Below are 20,770 nucleotides of genomic sequence, written 5' to 3' on the forward strand. Positions count from 1 at the left end.
CAGTGCCGCACTCCCACAGTACTGACCCTCCGACAGTGCCGCACTCCCACAGTACTGACCCTCCGACAGTGCCGCACTCCCACAGTACTGACCCTCCGACAGTGCCGCACTCCCACAGTACTGACCCTCCGACAGTGCCGCACTCCCACAGTACTGACCCTCCGACAGTGCCGCACTCCCTCAGTACTGGGACCGCGAGTGTTGGGCCGGGAATACAAGGAGGCTGAAGATGGCCGATGACTGGAGGGGCCGGCGTTAATCTTCCCTCCCCACTCAGGGTGTGACAGGAGCTGAGGGGGGAGCATCACCTACCTTCCATCGGAGGAGGAGGATGTTGACGATGGCGATGAGGGGACAGGGCCCGTTCTCGCTCTGGGTTATCAATGGCGTCTTCTCCCCTTTCCAACTGATCCACTTGACCAGGTAGAAGGTGCTGGCCGGGTCGCTCCGGGAGGCTTCCGGCCTGCATGGTGACCCCGAAGGTGGAGGAGGGGTGTCCGAATCGGCCGCCCCCTCCCCTCCGCTGGCCAGGCCCGCCCCGGGCTCTGCCGAGGCCAGCGGCTCGGGGCCTCCGCCTCCCGACCCCTGACCCTCGCCCTCCTCGCTCGTAGCGGAGGCCGGAGGGCTCTCGGGCCGCCCTGCCTCCCCCTCCGGCCCCTTCCCATCGCCCGTGGGGTGCCCGGCGGCCGCGGGGTCTGGCTTCCCGCCGATTGGCTGTCCGGAGGCGGTGGTCACGCCCCCCTCCACATCAACGCTGCCCCCATGTCGGATGTGGTCTTCCTCCATGACAGACGCCCCCCCTCGCCCTCTTGGGCCGTGGCCAAGTCTTGGAGGCCTGCCGATTCCCTCGCTTCCCCCAGCCCGCTCCTGGGGTCGGCCTCGGGGTTGTCTCGACCCACTGGCCAACTTGGGATTCCACCCCCGCCCCCTTCAGTTCCCTGGCCGGCGACGCCAAATCGGTGGTCGGCCCGGCAAAGTTTGGCGTTCGGTCTCCCAGCCGCTAGCTCCTCCTTAACCTCTTGGCTCCTTTAACCTGGCGATTCGAGTCCCCGCTCAGCCTCGCCGGGGCTAATTTCCGAGACGGGGGGCGCCGGGGGATCTGCTGCCCTCCCAAACGTTGTCACTTTATCTGCCCTTCCTCATCTCTCATTCCCCCCCCCCCCCGCCCACCTCCCTCCCTCCCAACACTTCCTTCCTCCCTCCCTCCCTTCGATCTCTAGGCTTTGCTTAACCCACTCCCCTCCCCTCCCCACCGGACCCGATCCCAGTGACGAGACCCCACCCCACCCCACCCCACAATCCGTTCGAACGCAGCTCCGCCTCCCAGACGCTTAAGTCCCGCTCTTTTCTCTGCCTGGGTCTACGACCGAGAACGTTGGCGGCGGTGAGCGGGCGTGTCGGGGGCGCTTTTATCCGCCAACCCTCCCTTCCCTCCCCCACGAAGACGAGGAGGAGGACGTGCCAAGGATGTGGGTCTCCCTCCGCCTCTTGCCCAGTTATGGCTCAAAGTATTTCATTCGCATATAGCCTACCGGCCCAAACCATCCTTTCCGCTTGACACCCAACCCCGCCCCTCCCCCACCCCCACCCCCTGACACCCAACCCCTCCCCTCCCCCACTTTATCCCTCCCCAATGGACCCCTCCCCCCTCCACTTGGAGCTGCTGACGTCAGGAGAGCCCTGATACACCCCAAAGTTCACACACGGGATGGGGGGGGGGGGGGGAAATTGGTCTGAAATCGGCCAATGACCCCCCAGGTGGGTGGACACTCGGTGGGAATGGCGGATCCTGAGGTAAACCCTGTGCCTTTCCCCCGCCCAGTTCCCGTTTAAATCAAAGAACCGAATAAATTTGCACAGCGGCCGTCAAACCGGAAATGAAAACCCCCGCCCCGGAAGACGAGGAGGGTGCGGCTGGCGCCAAGAGAACACTTCCTGCTCCTCCCTTCGTCCCCCCCCCCCCCCCCTCCCGCCGAGGAGCGCTTAGCGCCCCCACCGCCCACCGGCGGTCTGGAGGACCTCATTGCAGCTCAATGCCCCATTGGCCACTTCAACGATTCCAGAGCCATAAAAATTGGGGAGAGGGAGGGAGAGAGAGAGAGAGAGAGAGAAACAAATCAGCCTCACAAACCATGAAATGATTTGGAATTCCCAGGACGGAGAGCGGGCCATTCGGCCCCTCTGCTCCGTGCTGGTGTTTCCGCCCCACACGAGGCTCCTCCCACCCCCATCACCATATCCTTCTATTCCTGTCTCCCTCGTGAGTTTATCCAGCTTCCCCCCCTCCCCCCCCCCCACTTCAATCCATCTCTGCGATTCACCTCGACCACTCCTACGGATTTACCAGGGACTGTCTTATATTGATGACCCCCCCCCCCCCTCTAGTTGTGGTCTCTCCCTCCCCACGAGTGGAAACATCTTCTCTACGTCGACCCTATCGAAACCCCTTTCCAGAATTTTAAAGACCTCGATCAGGTCACCCCCTCGGCCTCCTCCTTTCTAGAGAGAAGAGCCCCCGGCCTGTTCAGCCTCTCCTGATGGTTATAACCTCTTCGTTCTTGTATCCTCCATCTGAATGGTTTATTCGCACCTCCTCCAGTGTCTCAATATTGTTTTTATAATACAGAGACCAGCACTGTGGAGGGGGGGGGGGGATGGGGGTGGGGGTGGTGGGGGATGGGGGGGGTGGGGTAGAATGTGGGGGGATGCAGGGAGGTGGGGGGTTGCTGGGGGAGATGGGTAGGGTGTAGGAGGGATGTGGGGGGTTGGGGGGATGGGGTTGTAGGGGGTGGGGGGGGGTGTGGGTGGGATGGGGGTGGGGGGGATGGGGTGGGGGTGGGGGGGTATGGGGCTGTGGGGGAGGTTATGGGGGTGGGGTGGGGGGGGTATGGGGCTGTGGGGGAGGTTGTGGGGGATGGGGGTGGGGTGGGGGGGTATGGGGCTGTGGGGGAGGTGGGGGATGGGGGTGGGGTGGGGGGGTATGGGGCTGTGGGGGAGGTTATGGGGGTGGGGTGGGGGGGTATGGGGCTGTGGGGGAGGTTATGGGGGTGGGGTGGGGGGGTATGGGGCTGTGGGGGAGGTTGTGGGGGATGGGGGTGGGGTGGGGGGTATGGGGCTGTGGGGGAGGTTGTGGGGGATGGGGGTGGGGTGGGGGGGTATGGGGCTGTGGGGGAGGTTGTGGGGGATGGGGGTGGGGTGGGGGGTATGGGGCTGTGGGGGAGGTTGTGGGGGATGGGGGTGGGGTGGGGGGTATGGGGCTGTGGGGGAGGTTGTGGGGGATGGGGGTGGGGTGGGGGGGTATGGGGCTGTGGGGGAGGTTATGGGGGTGGGGTGGGGGGGTATGGGGCTGTGGGGGAGGTTATGGGGGTGGGGTGGGGGGGTATGGGGCTGTGGGGGAGGTTGGGAGGGATGGGGGTGGGGGTTGCGGGGGTATGGGGGATGAGGGATGTGGGGGGGGGGTGGCGGGGATGGGACTGTAGGGGGTGGGGGGGATGGGGTTGTAGGGGGTGTGGGTGGGATGGGGGTGGGGGGGATGGGGGTGGGGTGTATGGGGCTGTGGGGGGGTTGGGGGTGGGGTGGGGGGGTATGGGGCTGTGGAGGGGGTTGGGGGGATGGAGGGGGGGTGGGGGGTGGAGTGTGGGGGCTGGTGGGGGGGTTGGGGGTGGGGTGGGGGTTGGGGGGGATGAGGGTGTGGGGGGGGATGGGTGGGGGGTGGAGTGTGTGGGCTGGTGGTGGGGGGTGGTGGGGGGTTGGGGGGGGTGGGGGGTATGGGGGGATGAGGGTGTGGGGGGGGATGAGGGTGTGGGGGGGGGATGGGTGGGGGGTGGAGTGTGGGGGCTGGAGGGCTGGTGGGGGGTTGGGGGTGGGGTAGGGGTTGGGGGGGATGGGGGTGGGGTGGGGGGGGTATGAGGGTGTGGGGGGGGGTGGGGGATGGGTGGGGGGTGGAGTGTGGGGGCTGGTGGCGGGGGGGGGGGGGCCGTGAGTTCTCCCCCGTTGTCCTGGGGCCAATAATTACCGCGTGACCCGCCTCAGCCCATTCGGCCCGTCCTCACTTTGCTGTTTGTGGGAGCTTGCTGTGCGCTCCTTGGCGGCTCCGGCCTTTCCAGCAGCGCCTGCGCTCAGTCCAGAGGTCAGACCGGGGTCAGGGGTCGGGGGGGGGGGTGGGAGGGGGGTGAACCTGTGGCATCTAAACCCCTGCCGGAAACCCCCCCCCCCCCACCAACTCTCCGCTGCTGTGTCCCCCTCTGAGTGACGCAGATGCCTGAGCAGCGGGCACTACCACACCCAGTTGAATAGCGCTGGGGCGGGGTCAAGGCTGGAAACCAAGCGGCTTCGACTGGGAGCTGAGAATTTGTCCCAGGCAGCCAGGAGCCGCTGTTCGAGAGCTCGGTGCCCGGTCCCCTGCAGAGTAGACGACAGCTCACAGAACCGTCTCCGTCTGCTGCACATTCCAAAGTCACTCGTTGGAATTTGAAAGATTCAACGACCTTGAGGCACGCGCGTGACCCTTGGGCAGCCTTCAACGCGGGACCGGCACTCCCTCTCCTTACACAAGCCTCTCCGGGAGGCCCTGCTTTAACCCGGCTCCCGGGTCTGTCCGAAACAGGCTGTAGACCCGAAGGAAAAGGTGTCAGTTTGTTTGGGTCAGGGGTTTGGATTGTGTGTGTTTCGCACATTGTGAGGCAGAAGGAGTGAGACAGAGAGAAGAGAGAGAGAGAGGGTGGGGGGAGAGATAGAGATGGCAGAGAGGGAAAGGGAGAGAACGAGAGGGGAGAGAGAGAGTGGGGGAGAGAGAGAGAGAGGGGGAGAGAGAGAGAGGGGGGGAGAGAGAGAGAGAGGGAGAGAGGAAGAGAGAGAGGGAGAGAACGAGAGGGGAGAGAGAGAGTGGAGGAGAGAGAGAGAGAGGGAGAGAGAGAACAAGAGGGGAGATAGAGAGAGAGAGAGAGAGAGGGGGAGAGAGAGAGAGGGAGGGAGAGAGAGAGACAGGGAGAATGAGAGACAGAGAGAAGGAGAACGTGAGAGGGAGAGGGAGAGAAACAGACTGGCTGAGAGGGAGAGGGAGAGAGAGGGGGGAGGGAGAGAGAGGGGGGGAGAGAGATGGAGAATGACAGAGAGAGAGGGAGAGAGACAGAGTGGCAGAGACGGAGAGAGAGGGAGATAGAGAGAGAGATAGAGAGAGGGAGAGAGACAGAGACAGGTAGAATGAGAGAGAGAGAGGGAGAGATAGAGAGGGAGAGATAGAGAGGGAGGGAGAGAGAGTGGGGAAAGAGAGGGGGAGGGAGAGAGAGGGGGAGGGAGAGAGACAGGGAGAATGACAGAGAGAGAGCGGGAGAGAGATAGAGATGGCAGAGAGGGAAAAAGAGAAAGGGAGAGAGAGAACAAGAGGGGAGAGAGAGTCAGGGGAAATGAGAGAGAGAGAGCAAGAGAAACAGAATGGCAGAGAGAGAGAGAGAGGGAGAGAGAGAGGAAACGAAAGAGAGAGGGGGTGGGGGGAGAGAGAGGGACAGGGAGAATGACAGGGAGAGAGGCAGAGATGGAGAGAGAGGGAGATAGAGAGACATAGAGAGAGAGAGAGAGACAGGTAGAATGAGAGAGAGAGTGGCAGAGAGAGAGAGAGTGGCAGAGAGAGAGAGAATGGGAGAGAGAGATAGGGAGACTGAGGGAGAGAGAGGCAGGAGAGTGATTGAGGGACAGAGAGAGAGAAAGAAAAACAGAGGCAGAGAAAGAAAGAAAAACAGAGGCAGAGAGAGTTAAAGGCACAAGGAGGAAGAAGGACAGAGAGAGAACAAAACAGAGAGAAACAGGGAGAAAGAGAGAATGAGAGGCAAAAATAGATAGAATGAGACAGAGAATGAGAAAGGGTGAGAGACAGAGAGATGGAAAAAGAGACAGTGAGACAAAGACTGAGGGAAAGAGGGATAGGTGGAGAGAGAGACAATGAGAAAGACTGATAGAAGAGACACAGAGACAGAAAGAGAGAGAGAGATAGAAACAGAGAAAACAATGGAAGAGAGAGTGACAGAGAGAATGAGGGAGAGACAGGCAGAGAGAGATGGAGAGAGACAGAGAGAGATGGAGGGAAAGAGAGAGAGTCAGAGTGGCGAGAGACAGAGAGAAAGAGATAGCGAACGGCAGGGAGGGCGAGAGAGACTCAGAGACAGACAGCGACAGAGATACTGACAGAGGGGACATGCAATGGAGAGAGAGTGACATAGAGAGATGGACAGAGAGGCAGACAGAGAGAGAGAGAGAGACAGATGGAGACAATTTACCGTTAAAGTTACATTTTGCCAACTCCAGCATGATGCCACCACCAAACACATCTTCCCTTCACCCCCCTGGCGGCATTCCATAGGGATCGTTCCCTCTGGGACACCCTGGTCCACTCCTCCATCACCCCCTACACCTCAACCCCCTCCCATGGCACCTTCCCATGCAACCGCAGAAGGTGCAACACCTGCCCCTTTACTTCCCCCCTCCTCACCATCCAAGGGTCCAAACACTCCTTTCAAGTGAAGCAGCATTTCACTTGCACTTCCCTCAATTTAGTCTACTGCATTCGCCACTCCCAATGCGGTTTCCTCTACATTGGAGAGACCAAACGCAGACTGGGTGACCGCTTTGCAGAACACCTTCGGACTGTCCACAAGCACGACCCAGACCTCCCTGTCGCTTGCCATTTTAACACTCCACCCTGCTCTCATGCCCACACGTCCGTCCTTGGCCTGCTGCATTGTTCCAGTGAAGCTCAACACAAACTGGAGGAACAGAACCTCATCTTCCAACTAGGCACTTTACAGCCTTCCAGACTGAATATTGAGTTCAACAACTTTAGATCATGAACTCTCTCCTCCATCCCCACCCCCTTTCCGATCCCCTTTTTTTCCAATAATTTATGTAGATTTTTCTTTTCCCACCTATTTCAATTATTTTTAAATGTATTTCCATCCATTGTTTTATCTCTACCTTTTAGCCTATTTCGATTCCTTCACCCCAACTGCACTAGGACTATCTGTACCTTGCTCGTTCTGCTTTCTACCCTTAATTAGCACATTCCTTAGATAATATCACCACCTTCAACACCTCTTTGTCCTTCTGTCTGTGACAGCTTTTGGTTATCTCCACCTATCACTGGCCCTCTATCCAGCTCTACTTGTCCCACCCCCCCTTAAACCAGCTTGTATTTCACCCCTTCCTATTTCTCCTTAGTTCTGTTGAAGGGTCATGAGGACTCGAAACGTTAACTGTGTCCCTCTCCGCAGATGCTGCCAGACCTGCTGAGTTTTTCCAGGTATTTCTGTTTCTGTTTTTGTTTAACATTTCTGTCAAGCAGCTCCAGTTAATTAATGAGGTAACTAGTAAGAACCGGGTTGTCTAACCAGCGGTGCTAACTCTTATTGGGAGAGTCTTGGCTCATACAAATACAGGTGGTCTGGCTAAGTGCACCATGTTAACATGCTCGAGCATAATGGCTCATTACTGCTTGAGACGGGTGTGTGATCTTGGGAATTTGGTGAGTGAGGGAATTCGGCACAGTGAGGGAGGAGGTCCTGTTCTGACCTTTTAGATGAAAGGTAATAAATTATTTCATAAATTTCAGCGGGATCATGGGGAGACTCAAATAATTCAATGGAGTGTACTCCCAGGATCAAGCATGAAAGATTACACACCAAATCCATCATGGGGTTCAAAACTCTCCGCGGGCTTGTGCCCTCCCTGTCTCTGTAACCTCCTCCAGCCCCTACAACCCCTCCCTATCTCTGTAACCTCCTCCAGCCCCTACACCCCTCCCTATCTCTGTAACCTCCTCCAGCCCCTACACCCATCCCTATCTCTGTAACCTCCTCCAGCCCCTACAACCCCTCCCTATCTCTGTAACCTCCTCCAGCCCCTACAACCCCTCCCTATCTCTGTAACCTCCTCCAGCCCCTACACCCCTCCCTATCTCTGTAACCTCCTCCAGCCCCTACACCCCTCCCTATCTCTGTAACCTCCTCCAGCCCTTCCAACCCCTCCCTATCTCTGTAACCTCCTCCAGCCCCTACACCCCTCCCTATCTCTGTAACCACCTCCAGCCCCTACACCCCTCCCTCTCTCTGTAACCTCCTCCAGTCCCTACACCCCTCCCTATCTCTGTAACCTCCTCCAGCCCCTACACCCCTATCTCTGTAACCTCCTCCAGCCCCTACACCCCTCCCTATCTCTGTAACCTCCTCCAGCCCCAACATCCCTCCCTATCTCTGTAACCTCCTCCAGCTCCTACACCCTTCCCTATCTCTGTAACCTTCTCCAGACTCTACACCCCTTCCTATCTCTGTAACCTCCTCCAGCCCCAACACCCCTATCTCTGTAACCTCCTCCAGCCCCTACACCCCTCCCTATCTCTGTAACCTCCCCCAACCCCTACACCCCTCCCTATCTCTGTAACCTCCCCCAGCCCCTACACCCCTCCCTATCTCTGTAACCTCCTCCAGCCCCTACACCCCTCCCTATCTCTGTAACCTCCTCCAGACCCTACACCCCTCTCTATCTCTGTAACCTCCTCCAGACCCTACACCCCTCCTTTTCTCTGCAACCTCCTCCAGCCCCAACACCCCTCCCTATCTCTGTAACCTCCTCCAGCCTCTACACTTCTCCTTATCTCTGTAACCTCCTCCAGCCCTTACACCCCTCCCTATCTCTGTAACCTCCTACAGACCCTACACCCCTCCCTATCTCTGTACCCTCCTCCAGCCCCTACATCCCTCCCTATCTCTGTAACCACCTCCAGCACCCCACACCCCTCCGCGCTCTCTGATCTCCTCCAATTCCAGACTCTTGCCCATCCCCTGATTCCCATCGCTCCACCATTGGCGGCCGTGCCTTCAGCTGCCTGGGTGGGGGGCCCTGAGCTCTGGAATTCCCTCCCTAAACCTCTCCGTGTCTCCCTCTCCTCCTTTAAGACACTCCTTAAAACCAGCCTCTCTGACCGAGATTTGGGTCACCCCATCCCTAATATCTCCTCACGCAGCTCGGGATCAGATTCTGTAGATAATACTCCTGTCAAGCACCTTAGGATGCTTAATTTTGTTGAAGGCGCTATACAAATGCAAGTTCTTGTTCTGGTTGTCAGTGGTTCAAGTCTGTGCCAAGGAGGGAGTTAGACAAAGGTCAGAGGTTATGATGCGGCTTGGGATCCTCAACAGGCTGTGCCGATCTGCGGTGTTCTGCTCTGATTGGACAGTGAGGGATGGAGTCACAACCACCATGCTGACCCTGGTCCGGAATCACCATGTGAGTCTCCCAGCAACAAGTACAGTGTAACCTCCTCCAGCCCTCCCTATCTCTGTAACCTCCTCCAGCCCTCCCTATCTCTGTAACCTCCTCCAGCCCTCCCTATCTCTGTAACCTCCTCCAGCCCTCCCTATCTCTGTAACCTCCTCCAACCCTCCCTATCTCTGTAACCTCCTCCAGCCCTCCCTATCTCTGTAACCTCCTCCAGCCCCTACACCCCTCCCTATCTCTGTAACCTCCTCCAGCCCCTACACCCCTCCCTATCTCTGTAACCTCCTCCAGCCCCTACACTCCTCCCTATCTCTGTAACCTCCTCCAGCCCCTACACCCCTCCCTGTCTGTGTAACCTCCTCCAGCCCCTACACCCCTCCCTATCTCTGTAACCTCCTCCAGCCCCTACACCCCTCCCTATCTCCGTAACCTCCTCCAGCCCCTACACCCCTCCCTATCTCTGTAACCTCCTCCAGCCCCTCCATATCTCTGTAACCTCCTCCAGCCTCTACACTCCTCCCTATCTCTGTAACCTCCTCCAGCTCCTACACCCCTCCCTATCTCTGTAACCTCCTCCAGTCCCTACACCCCCTCCCTATCTCTGTAACCTCCTCCAGCCCCTCCATATCTCTGTAACCGCCTCCAACCCCAACACCCCTCCCTATTTCTGTAACCTCCCCCAGCCCCTACACCCCTCCCTATCTCTGTAACCTCCTCCAGCCCCTACACCCCTCCCTATCTCTGTAACCTCCTCCAGCCCCTACACCTTTCCCTATCTCTGTAACCTCCTCCAGTTCCTACACCCCTCCCTATCTCTGTAACCTCCTCCAGCCCCTGCACCCCCTCCCTCACTGTAACCTCCTCCAACCCCAACACCCCTCCCTATCTCTGTAACCTCCTCCAGCCCCTACACCCTCCCTATCTCTGTAACCTCCTCCAGCCCCTACACCGCGGCCTATCTCTGTAACCTCCTCCAGCCCCTACACACCTCCATATTCCTACGTGGCTCTGGGCCAAATATTAAAGCCCCACTGGCCCTGGGATGTATTACAGCTCACAAGGTGCTATATAAATGCAGGATGTTGTCGGCAGGACAGACTGTCATGTTGTGGGGTGGGTGACCTTTCCCAAGGTCTGGGTCCAGAGATGTTTCATCAGAATCAGGAGTGGGAGTAGGCTATTCAGCCCATCGAGCCTAGCGGCTGTGGGATATTTTACATCCACCCCAGGTGGCAGACGGGGGCCTCAGTCTATTATTTCACTTCCGACAGTGCGGCGCTCCCTCAGTACTGACCCTCCGACAGTGCGGCACTCCCTCAGTACTGACACTCCGATGGTGCAGCACTCCCTCAGTACTGACCCTCCGACAGTGCGGCGCTCCCTCAGTACTGACACTCCGATGGTGCAGCACTCCCTCAGTACTGACCCACTCCATAAGATCGTGGCTGATCCGAATGTAGCCCTAACTCCAATTTCTCCCACCATCACCCTCAGCCCCCTCATCGATCAAAAATCTGTCTGACTCAGCCTCGGGCATCAGAGACCCGGCCTCCACCTCGCTCTCTGTGGGGGGAGGGGAGAGGATTTCACAGACCGACCATGCTCTTTTCCTCCTCACCTCCAACCTTAATGGAGACCCCCTTCCTCTTGAACTGTGCTCCCCTCCCTCCACCCCCGCCCCCACGAATGAGGGGGAAACATGCTCTCAGCACCCGCCCTGTCGAATCGGCCCCCTCCCACAGAATCTGACCCATTCCGACCAGGAGTCCTGAGAGATGGAAAGTTTCCTCACGGAGTTGGGTTTCCGTTTGGCAGGTGCCCAGTGACAGGTTCAAGGACTATGGCATTCCGAATGCCAGCTGGAACCCGGACATGATGGCGCTGTACCGCCGGTACATGGCATGGACCGAGGACGGCTCCTGGAAGAGGCTCCCCTCCTACAACCGGGCCCTCAGGCAGGGTAAGCAACGCCGCTCCGGTGTCAGCGCTCCCTCAGTACTGACCCTCCGACAATGTGGCACTCCCTCAGTACTGACCCTCCGACAGTGCAGCGCTCCCTCAGTACTGACTCTCCGACAGTGCGGTGCTCCCTCAGTACTGACCCTCCGACAATGTGGCACTCCCTCAGTACTGACCCTCCGACAGTGCGGCGCTCCCTCAGTACTGACCCTCCGACAGTGCAGCGCTCCCTCAGTACTGACTCTCCGACAGTGCGGTGCTCCCTCAGTACTGACCCTCCGACAGCGCGGCGCTCCCTCGGTACTGACCCTCTGACAGTGCAGCGCTCCCTCAGTACTGACCCTCCGACAGTGCGGCACTCCCTCAATACTGACCCTCCGACAGTGCGGCACTCCCTCAGTACTGACCCTCCGACAGTGCAGCGCTCCCTCAGTACTGACTCTCCGACAGTGCGGTGCTCCCTCAGTACTGACCCTCCGACAGCGCGGCGCTCCCTCGGTACTGACTCTCCGACAGTATGGCACTCACTCAGTACTGACCCTCCGACAGTGCAGTGCTCCCTCAGTACTGACCCTCCGACAGTGTGGCGCTCCCTCAGTACTGACCCTCTGACAGTGCGGCACTCCCTCAGTACTGACCCTCCGACAGTGCGGCACTCCCTCAGTACTGACCCTCCGACAGTGTGGCGCTCCCTCAGTACTGACTCTCCGACAGTGCGGCACTCCCTCAGTACTGACCCTCCGACAGTATGGCACTCACTCAGTACTGACCCTCCGACAGTGCAGTGCTCCCTCAGTACTGACCCTCCGACAGTGTGGCGCTCCCTCAGTACTGACCCTCCGACAGTGCGGCACTCCCTCAGTACTGACCCACCGACAGTGCGGCACTCCCTCAGTACTGACTCTCCGACAGTGCGGCACTCCCTCAGTACTGACCCTCCAACAGTGCAGCACTCTCTCAGTACTGACCCTCCAACAGTGCAGCACTCCCTCAGTACTGACCCTCCGACAGTGCAGCACTCCCTCAGTACTGACCCTCCGACAGTGCGGCACTCCCTCAGTACTGACCCTCCAACAGTGCGGTGCTCCCTCAGTACTGACCCTCCCACAGTGCGGTGCTCTCTCAGTACTGACCCTCCGACAGTGCGGCGCTCCCTCAGTACTGACCCTCCGACAGTGCAGCGCTCCCTCAGCACTGACCCTCCGACAGTGCAGCGCTCCCTCAGTACTGACCCTCCAACAGTGCAGCGCTCCCTCAGTACTGACCCTCCAACAGTGCAGCGCTCCCTCAGTACTGACCCTCCAACAGTGCAGCGCTCCCTCAGCGCTGGCACTGAGAGTATTCCCCTGTTATAGGGCTTGGGTCTCTCGAGTCGGGATTCGAACCTGGGACCTTCTGACTTAAGAGATGAGAGAGGTGCCCACTGAGCCATGGCTCTCACCTATAACAACAGTTAATAGAAACAGGCCATTCAGCCCTTCTCCTCCATGCTGGTGTTTCTGCCCTACACGAGCTTCCTCCCACGCCCCCCCCCCCATCTCTCCAATCCCCATATCCTTCTATTCCTTTCTCTCCCATGGGTTTATCCAGCTCCCCCCCCGGCTTCAATCCATCTCTGCGATTCACCTCGACCACTCCCCATGGGAGCGAGTCCCACATTCTCCCCACTCCCCGTGGGAGCGAGTCTCACATTCTCCTCGCGGGAGTGAGTCCCGCATTCTCCCCACTCCCCGTGGGAGTGAGTCCCACATTCTCCCCACTCCCCGTGGGAGCGAGTCCCACATTCTCCCCTCCCCATGGGAGCGAGTCTCACATTCTCCTCACGGGAGGGAGTCCCACATTCTCCCCACTCCCCACGGGAGCGAGTCCCACATTCTCCCCGCTCCCCATGGGAACGAGTCCCACATTCTCCCCGCAGGAATGAGTCCCTCATTCTCCCCACTCCCCGTGGGAGCGAGTCACACATTCTCCCCGCTCTCTGTGGGAGCGAGTCCCACATTCTCCCCACTCTCTGGGTAAAGACGTTTCTCCTGAATTCCCCATTGGATTTATCAGTGACTGTCTTATATTGATGGCACCCCCCTAGTTCTGGTCTCTCCCCCAACAAGTGGAAACATCTTCTCTATGTCGACCCTAGCATATTTCTCTAACCTGTCTCCTCCTGGCTCCAAACATCTTCTGGAGGTTGTGAAGGGCTCTATATAAAGGCAGGTTGTTTTGTAACTATTCCAGATCGAGATCCAGAGAGCCCCAATCGATTGTTCACCAGGAATACAGATGTGGAGGGATCCTGCTTTGAGTACGCCATGTTCCTGAACGCGTCGGAGAGAAGGATTCTGTGTATATTCCAGCCTGGACCATTATTGGAGGGACCCCCCTGGTGAGTATCGGATGGGGTGTGAGGGCTTTGACCAGCGTATTGCTGGATCCATCTGAAGCAAATCCCTCTACCTTTTCCAAACCTACCTCCCTGCCCTGAGATTTAAACCCTGCAGGATTGAATTTCCCACGTTGGTGTCTCACCTAGAAGACGGCACCTTCAACAGTGTGGCACTCACTCAGTACCGACCCTCTGAAAGTGCGGTGCTCTCTCAGTACTGGCCCTCCAACAGTGCAGCACTCCCTCAGTACTGACCCTCCGACAGTGCGACACTCCCTCAGTAACGAACCTCCGACAGTGCAGCGCTCCCTCAGTACTGACCCTCCGACAGTGCAGCACTCCCTCAGTACTGACCCTCCGACAGTGCGGTAATCCCACAATCCCGGTGAGATGTGCTGGTGGGGGTGGGGGCTGGGGGGGAGAGATACGGGGCCCCGGGGGAGCAGGGTTGGGCCGGTGGGTGGTCGGATGTGGCCGTGCCTGGTATCATCCCCCTCCCTCCATCCCCCCACCGGCCCCCGGGGACTGTGGGAGGGGGGGGGAACCGTGAGGCGGACGAGGCTTATTCTCTGGTTCTCTCTGTCTCCCCAGCCACACCCATGGTGGTGCCATCTTCACCCTGCTTGATGGGGTAGCGGGGACATGTGCATACGCTACCATGGGCCCTGTCCTTACAGCCAACGTCAATGTCAACTTCCAGAGGTAAGCTGCGGTGACTGTCCTGCAGGGGGTGGAGTGGGGGCAATATAGGGGGAGTGGCATAACGAGTGGGGTAATAATGATGGGCCCGCCTCACTCTGTCTGTCTGTCCAGCCCTGTGCCTTTAGGGTCTACAGTCCTGATCGAAGCTCGCATCGAGAGGGTAGTCGACAGAAAGATATTCATGTCCTGTCTCATCACCAGCGGCATCAGCCCCAAGGTTCATGTGGACGGCAGCAGTAAGCAGACTCAGACTGGTCGCGCTCTCTGATTGAAACCTATAAGGGGTCTTGACGGGGTGGATGTGGAGGGTGTTTCCCCTTGTGGGAGAATCTAGAATGAGGCGGGGGGGAGAGGGTCACTGTTTAAAAAAATAAGGGGGTCGCCCCCATTTAAGACAGACTTGAGGAGAGATTTTTTTTCTCTTGTGAGCCTTTGGAACTCTCTTCCTCGAAGGGTGGTGGAAGCCAAGGCTTTGAATATTTTTTAGGCTGAGTGAGATAGATTCTGGATAAGCGAGGTGGGGGTGGGGTGGGGGGTGAAAGGTTATCGGGGGGGTTAGGCAGGAATGTGGGGTTCAGGCCACAATCAGGTCAGCGGCGATCTTACTGAGCGGTGGAGCAGAAATTGAACTGGACCCAGTCATATAAATACTGTGGCTACAAGAGCTGGTCAGAGGCTGGGAATCCTGTGGTGAGTAACTCACCTCCTGACTCCCCAAAGCCTGTCCACCATCTACAAGGCACAAGTCAGGAGTGTGATGGAATACTCCCCACTTGCCTGGATGAGTGCAGCTCCCACAACACTCAAGAAGCTCGACACCATCCAGGACAAAGCAGCCCCGCTTGATCGGCACCCCAACCACAAACATTCACTCCCTCCACCACCGATGCACAGTAGCAGCAGTGTGTGTACCATCTACAAGATGCACTGCAGCAACTCACCAAGGCTCCTTAGACAGCACCTTCCAAACCCACGACCTCTACCATCTAGAAGGACAAGGGCAGCAGACACATGGGGAACACCACCACCTGCAAGTTCCCCTCCGAGCCACTCACCATCCTGACTTGGAAATATATCGGCCGCTTGGAAATATATCGGCCGTTCCTTCACTGTCGCTGGGTCCAAATCCTGGAACTCCCTCCCTAACAGCACGGTGGGTGTACCGACACCACAGGGACTGCAGCAGCTCAAGAAGGCGGCTCACCCACCACCTTCTCAAGGGGGCAATTAGGGATGGGTAATAAATGCTGGGCCCAGCCGGCGACACCCACATGCGGTAAATGGGTAAACAAGAAACAGGCACGAGGGGCCAAGTACCCGCATCTGCTCCTGACTCGTATGTCCGTAGGAATGTGAGCAGTTTCTGCTCCCTGTGTCTCGACTGCCAATGGGGGACTCAGTGTGAATCCAGGCAGAGTGCCTCCCCCCTCGGGTACCCTGAGTGGAATGGAGCAAAGCAGACTGGGAGCTGGCTGGTTATGGCAGACTGTGAGGATTTGGGCGTTCTGAATAAGGAGAGAGCCCCTGATTCCAGCACCCCCCCCCCCACCCCATAGAGTCTGGAGCCTCCCATACACGTCTGTACTGTCACTAAGGCCAGGCGAGCAGCTGCTGAAATGGGTCCCTTTTGAGCTGTCCTTGTTCGCCTGCAACAGGCTTTGTTCATTACAAAGGAGAGGCCTGTCAATTCAGTTAGTGCACTGCCTGTGATCAGGAAAGGACTGAGAGCACAGACTTGCTTGAGTTTAACACAGAAAGGGTTAACTTTGTTAACTTCAACCAATCAAAGTAAAACAAGGAAACATGCACCGACCTTCACACACACACAGTCGCAGTTAACACACACACACGCACACATTCACACACACTCACACGCACACACGCGCTCACACACACAATCACATACACACACACACTTGCACGCACACACACTCGAACACACTCGCACATTCACACACACACTCTTTCACTCACACATTCGTACGCGCACACACGCTCACATACACACACATTCACACACCCAATCACACACGCTCACACATCCACTTGAACACTCGCACATTCACACACACACTCGTACGCACACACATTCATACACGTACACACACACACACACTCACTGTCTTTCACTCACTTGTGCACACACATACATACGCGCACACACATACTCGCGCTCACACACTCTCGCATACACACACACACACTCGAACACACTTGCACATTCACACACACACTCTCACTCACACACTCGCACACACACATGCACACTCGTGCATACACAAACACTCGTGCACACACATGGATTACAGAGCAGGGAAAGATAGGTTGGCCAAATTAGTTTTCTGGGAAAAGTGAAATTGTGTCCACTCTGTAGCTTGGCGATCACCTGGCTTCATGGTGAATTTGACAGTCTCATTGCCCCCAATTTAAAGATGTGGACAATTGCGTTGGTTGTTCTTTGGGTTGGATTCGCTTAGAAGATCTCAGTCTGCCAGTAAACAGTGTTCATAGCTTTACCAGGGAGGCTGGAGAGAGAGAGGGAGGCAGGATAGACCCCACTTTGGTCTTCTCCCTCAGCTTGACCTCAGTTCTGCTGAGAATAACTGTGCTGAAAACATGCAAAGGGCTGGCTCGTCCTGTGATCTTCCCCACTGGAACTGCCCGAAGATTCAAAAATAAAAACTGTGTCTGTGTATTCCAAAAGTGACTCGGTTAACTCCTGTGTGGAAGGTATCTTAACCAAGGTCCCGTTGTCCAAATGATTAGTCTTAATGGCCCATCTCCAACAGTTGAATACCTCAGGTGATTCTTATAGACACCTTCAAGATGTGAGTCCATAAAACCATAAGACATAGGAGCAGAAATTAGGCCATTCGGCCCATCGAGTCTGCTCCGCCATTCAATCATGGCTGATAAGTTTCTCAACCCCATTCTCCCGCCTTCTCCCCGTAACCTTTGATCCCCTTACCAATCAAGAACCTATCTATCTCGGTCTTAAATACACCCAATGACCTGGCCTCCACAGCCTTCTGTGGCAATGAATTCCATAGATTCACCACTCTCTGGCTAAAGAAGTTTCTCCTCATCTCTGTTCTAAAAGGTCTTCCCTTTACTCTGTGGCTGTGCCCTTGGGTCCTAGTCTCTCCTACTAATGGAGACATCTTCCCCCTCCACACTCCCCTGAATCAGTGCCTTTGATGGGTTTTGACTCCACTCTAGTGAATTGAATAGTGATGTATAGTAATTGGATAGTGTATAGTAACGCAATTTTGGGTTAGCCATCTTGGGCTATGACTTTAAGACACTTTAGTCTGTGTTATTAAAAGGTCTGTTTTTAAAAGTTCAATTCAGGTTTCCGGCCGCTGGATAAAAAAAATCATTATTTGGCATAAAGCACACCCTTATGACACCACCTATCTCCGTAATGCAGATGACTTTACACCTGTCTCAGCTCATCCACTGCCGAAACCCTCGTCCACGCCTTGGTTACCGCCAGACTCGGCGGTTCCAACATGTTCCTGGCTGCTTTCCCACAATCTCCCCTCTGTAAACTTCAGCTCACCCAAAACTCCGCTGCCCCCATGTTTTGGTGCAGAATTCATCGATGTCGGTCAGGCTTTCTATGTGCAGAAGCACAGGCACCAAAGTGCCCTCGTTTGTGCTTGGGGGTCAACAGTGGGTATCAGGGGAACGTTCTACTTGGCCTGGGTTGGTATTCCCTTCCAAATCCTTCCAGGATCGCCAGCACCTCCAGTGTCCCTTAATTAATTAATTCTCCAAGAGTTGGTCACCCTGCCAGGAAGAGCTAGATTTCAAAATCCTCTCCCACTTTTTCACATCCTTCCGTGATCCTCAGCCCACTCCCTATCTCTGTAACCTCCTCCACTCCCTACACCCTCCCTATCTCTGTAACCTCCTCCACTCCCTACACCCTCCCTATCTCTGTAACCTCCTCCACTCCCTACACCCTCCCTATCTCTGTAACCTCCTCCACTCCCTACACCCTCCCTATCTCTGTAACCTCCTCCAGCCCGTACACCCCTCCCTATCTCTGTAACCTCCTCCACTCCCTACACCCTCCCTATCTCTGTAACCTCCTCCACTCCCTACACCCTCCCTATCTCTGTAACCTCCTCCACTCCCTACACCCTCCCTATCTCTGTAACCTCCTCCACTCCCTATCTCTGTAACCTCCTCCACTCCCTACACCCCTCCCTATCTCTGTAACCTCCTCCACTCCCTACACCCTCCCTATCTCTGTAACCTCCTCCACTCCCTACACCCTCCCTATCTCTGTAACCTCCTCCACTCCCTACACCCCTCCCTATCTCTGTAACCTCCTCCACTCCCTACAACGCTCCCTATCTCTGTAACCTCCTCCACTCCCTACACCCCTCCCTATCTCTGTAACCTCCTCCACTCCCTACACCCCTCCCTATCTCTGTAACCTCCTCCACTCCCTACACCCCTCCCTATCTCTGTAACCTCCTCCACTCCCTACACCCTCCCTATCTCTGTAACCTCCTCCACTCCCTACACCCCTCCCTATCTCTGTAACCTTCTCCACTCCCTACACCCCTCCCTATCTCTGTAACCTCCTCCACTCCCTACACCCCTCCCTATCTCTGTAACCTCCTCCACTCCCTACACCCCTCCCTATCTCTGTAACCTCCTCCACTCCCTACACCCCTCCCTATCTCTGTAACCTCCTCCACTCCCTACACCCTCCCTATCTCTGTAACCTCCTCCACTCCCTACACCCCTCCCTATCTCTGTAACCTCCTCCACTCCCTACACCCCTCCCTATCTCTGTAACCTCCTCCAGCCCCTACACCCCTCCCTATCTCTGTAACCTCCTCCAGCCCCTACACCCCTCCCTATCTCTGTAACCTCCTCCACTCCCTAAACCCCTCCCTATCTCTGTAACCTCCTCCACTCCCTACACCCTCCCTATCTCTGTAACCACCTCCACTCCCTACACCCCTCCCTATCTCTGTAACCTCCTCCACTCCCTACACCCTCCCTATCTCTGTAACCTCCTCCACTCCCTATACCCTCCCTACCTCTGTAACCTCCTCCAGCCCCTACACCCCTCCCTATCTCTGGAACCTCCTCCAGCCCCTACACCCCTCCCTATCTCTGTAACCTCCTCCAGCCCCTACACCCCTCCCTATCTCTGTAACCTCCTCCAGCCCCTACACCCCTCCCTATCTCTGTAACCTCCTCCAGACCCTACACCCCTCCCTATCTCTGTAACCTCCTCCAGCCCCTACACCCCTCCCTATCTCTGTAACCTCCTCCAGCCCCTACACCCCTCCCTATCTCTGTAACCTCCTCCAGCCCCTACACCCCCCCCATCTCTAACCTCCTCCAGCCCCTACACCCCTCCCTATCTCTGTAACCTCCTCCAGCCCCTACACCCCTCCCTATCTCTGTAACCTCCTCCAGCCCCTAAACCCCTCCCTATCTCTGTAACCTCCTCCAGCCCCTACACCCCTCCCTATCTCTGTAACCTCCTCCATCCCCTACACCCCTCCGAGATCTCTGTGCCCCTCCACTTCCGGCCTCTTGCCCATCCCCCCGATTCCCATCGCTCCACCATTGGCGGCCGTGCCTTCAGCTGCCTGGGGGGGCCCTGAGCTCTGGAATTCCCTCCCTCAACCTCTCCGCCCCTCTCTCTCCTCCTTTAAGACGCTCCTTAAAACCGGCCTCTCTGACTGAGCTTTGGGTCACCCCATCCCTAATATCTCCTCACGCGGCTCGGGGTCAGATTCCGTCTGATAACACTGTTGTGAATGGCCTTGGGATGTTTTACTCCATTAGAGGCGCTATGTAGATTCAGCCTGTCACTAAAAACTTCACCCCCCACCCTCCCCGTGGAATTGGAAGTTGCTCCGATTTTAATCTTGTTTTTTATTTACACCCAGTGCTGTTCATCAAATGCCTTGGTTCAGGCCCAGCGAATGGGAAATGAGGAGCCTCTCCCTTGAAGATGGGTGAAGCCTCCCTCACCTGAAGACCTCTGGAGCAGGAGGGAAACATTTGCTGCTTGTGGGGAGGATTCACCTTTCTGGGTTTGAGGGACTTCAGTCCGTGTGGGAGAGACTGGGAGGAGCTGGGATTGTTCTCCTCAGAGCGGAGAAGGTTAAGGGGGAGATTGAATCGAGGCGTTCGGAATCAGGAAGGGGGGGTTTGGACAGAGTAAATGAGGAGAAACTGTTTCCACTGGGCGGGAGGGTCGGTAACCAGAGGGGGGACACAGATTGAAGAGAATCGGGGAAAGAACCAGAGGGGCAGATGAGGAGAGTTTGTTTTTATTTACACAGCGAGTTGTTGTGATCTGGAAGGCGCTGCCTGAAAGGGCGGTGGAAGCAGATTCAATAGGAACTTTCAAAAAGGGGGGGGAAAATCGGATAAATACTTGAAATTTGCAGGGCGATTGGGGGAGGAGCTGGGGGCGGGGGT

At 56.9% G+C, this 20,770-nt stretch overlaps 2 protein-coding genes across 8 annotated transcripts; one reads left to right on the forward strand and one right to left on the reverse strand.

Annotated features, from left to right (window-relative positions):
- Positions 1 to 273: 273 nt before the first annotated feature.
- Positions 274 to 1,154, reverse strand: LOC121274322 (ubiquitin carboxyl-terminal hydrolase MINDY-1-like). Its single transcript, XM_041181564.1, has one exon. The coding sequence runs from the start codon at positions 784 to 786 to the stop codon at positions 274 to 276; it is 513 nt and encodes a 170-aa protein (XP_041037498.1). The 5' UTR covers positions 787 to 1,154.
- Positions 1,155 to 2,367: 1,213 nt separating this feature from the next.
- Positions 2,368 to 20,511, forward strand: them4 (thioesterase superfamily member 4). 7 transcript variants are annotated; one of them, XM_041181625.1, is made up of 8 exons: positions 4,176 to 4,627; positions 7,263 to 7,291; positions 9,113 to 9,273; positions 11,080 to 11,224; positions 13,456 to 13,603; positions 14,195 to 14,305; positions 14,417 to 14,541; positions 20,233 to 20,511. In XM_041181625.1, the coding sequence occupies exons 3-8, from the start codon at positions 9,160 to 9,162 to the stop codon at positions 20,277 to 20,279; spliced, it is 690 nt and encodes a 229-aa protein (XP_041037559.1). In that variant the 5' UTR covers positions 4,176 to 4,627; positions 7,263 to 7,291; positions 9,113 to 9,159; the 3' UTR covers positions 20,280 to 20,511. The 7 variants fall into 7 exon arrangements, with proteins under 7 accessions (XP_041037558.1, XP_041037562.1, XP_041037559.1 ...); XM_041181624.1 differs by lacking the exons at positions 4,176 to 4,627; positions 7,263 to 7,291 and adding an exon at positions 2,368 to 2,540; XM_041181623.1 differs by lacking the exon at positions 7,263 to 7,291.
- The last annotated feature ends 259 nt before the right edge of the window (positions 20,512 to 20,770 follow it).

The sequence above is a fragment of the Carcharodon carcharias genome, assembly GCF_017639515.1.
Source record: "Carcharodon carcharias isolate sCarCar2 chromosome 36 unlocalized genomic scaffold, sCarCar2.pri SUPER_36_unloc_1, whole genome shotgun sequence".
NCBI classification, from domain to species: domain Eukaryota; kingdom Metazoa; phylum Chordata; class Chondrichthyes; order Lamniformes; family Lamnidae; genus Carcharodon; species Carcharodon carcharias.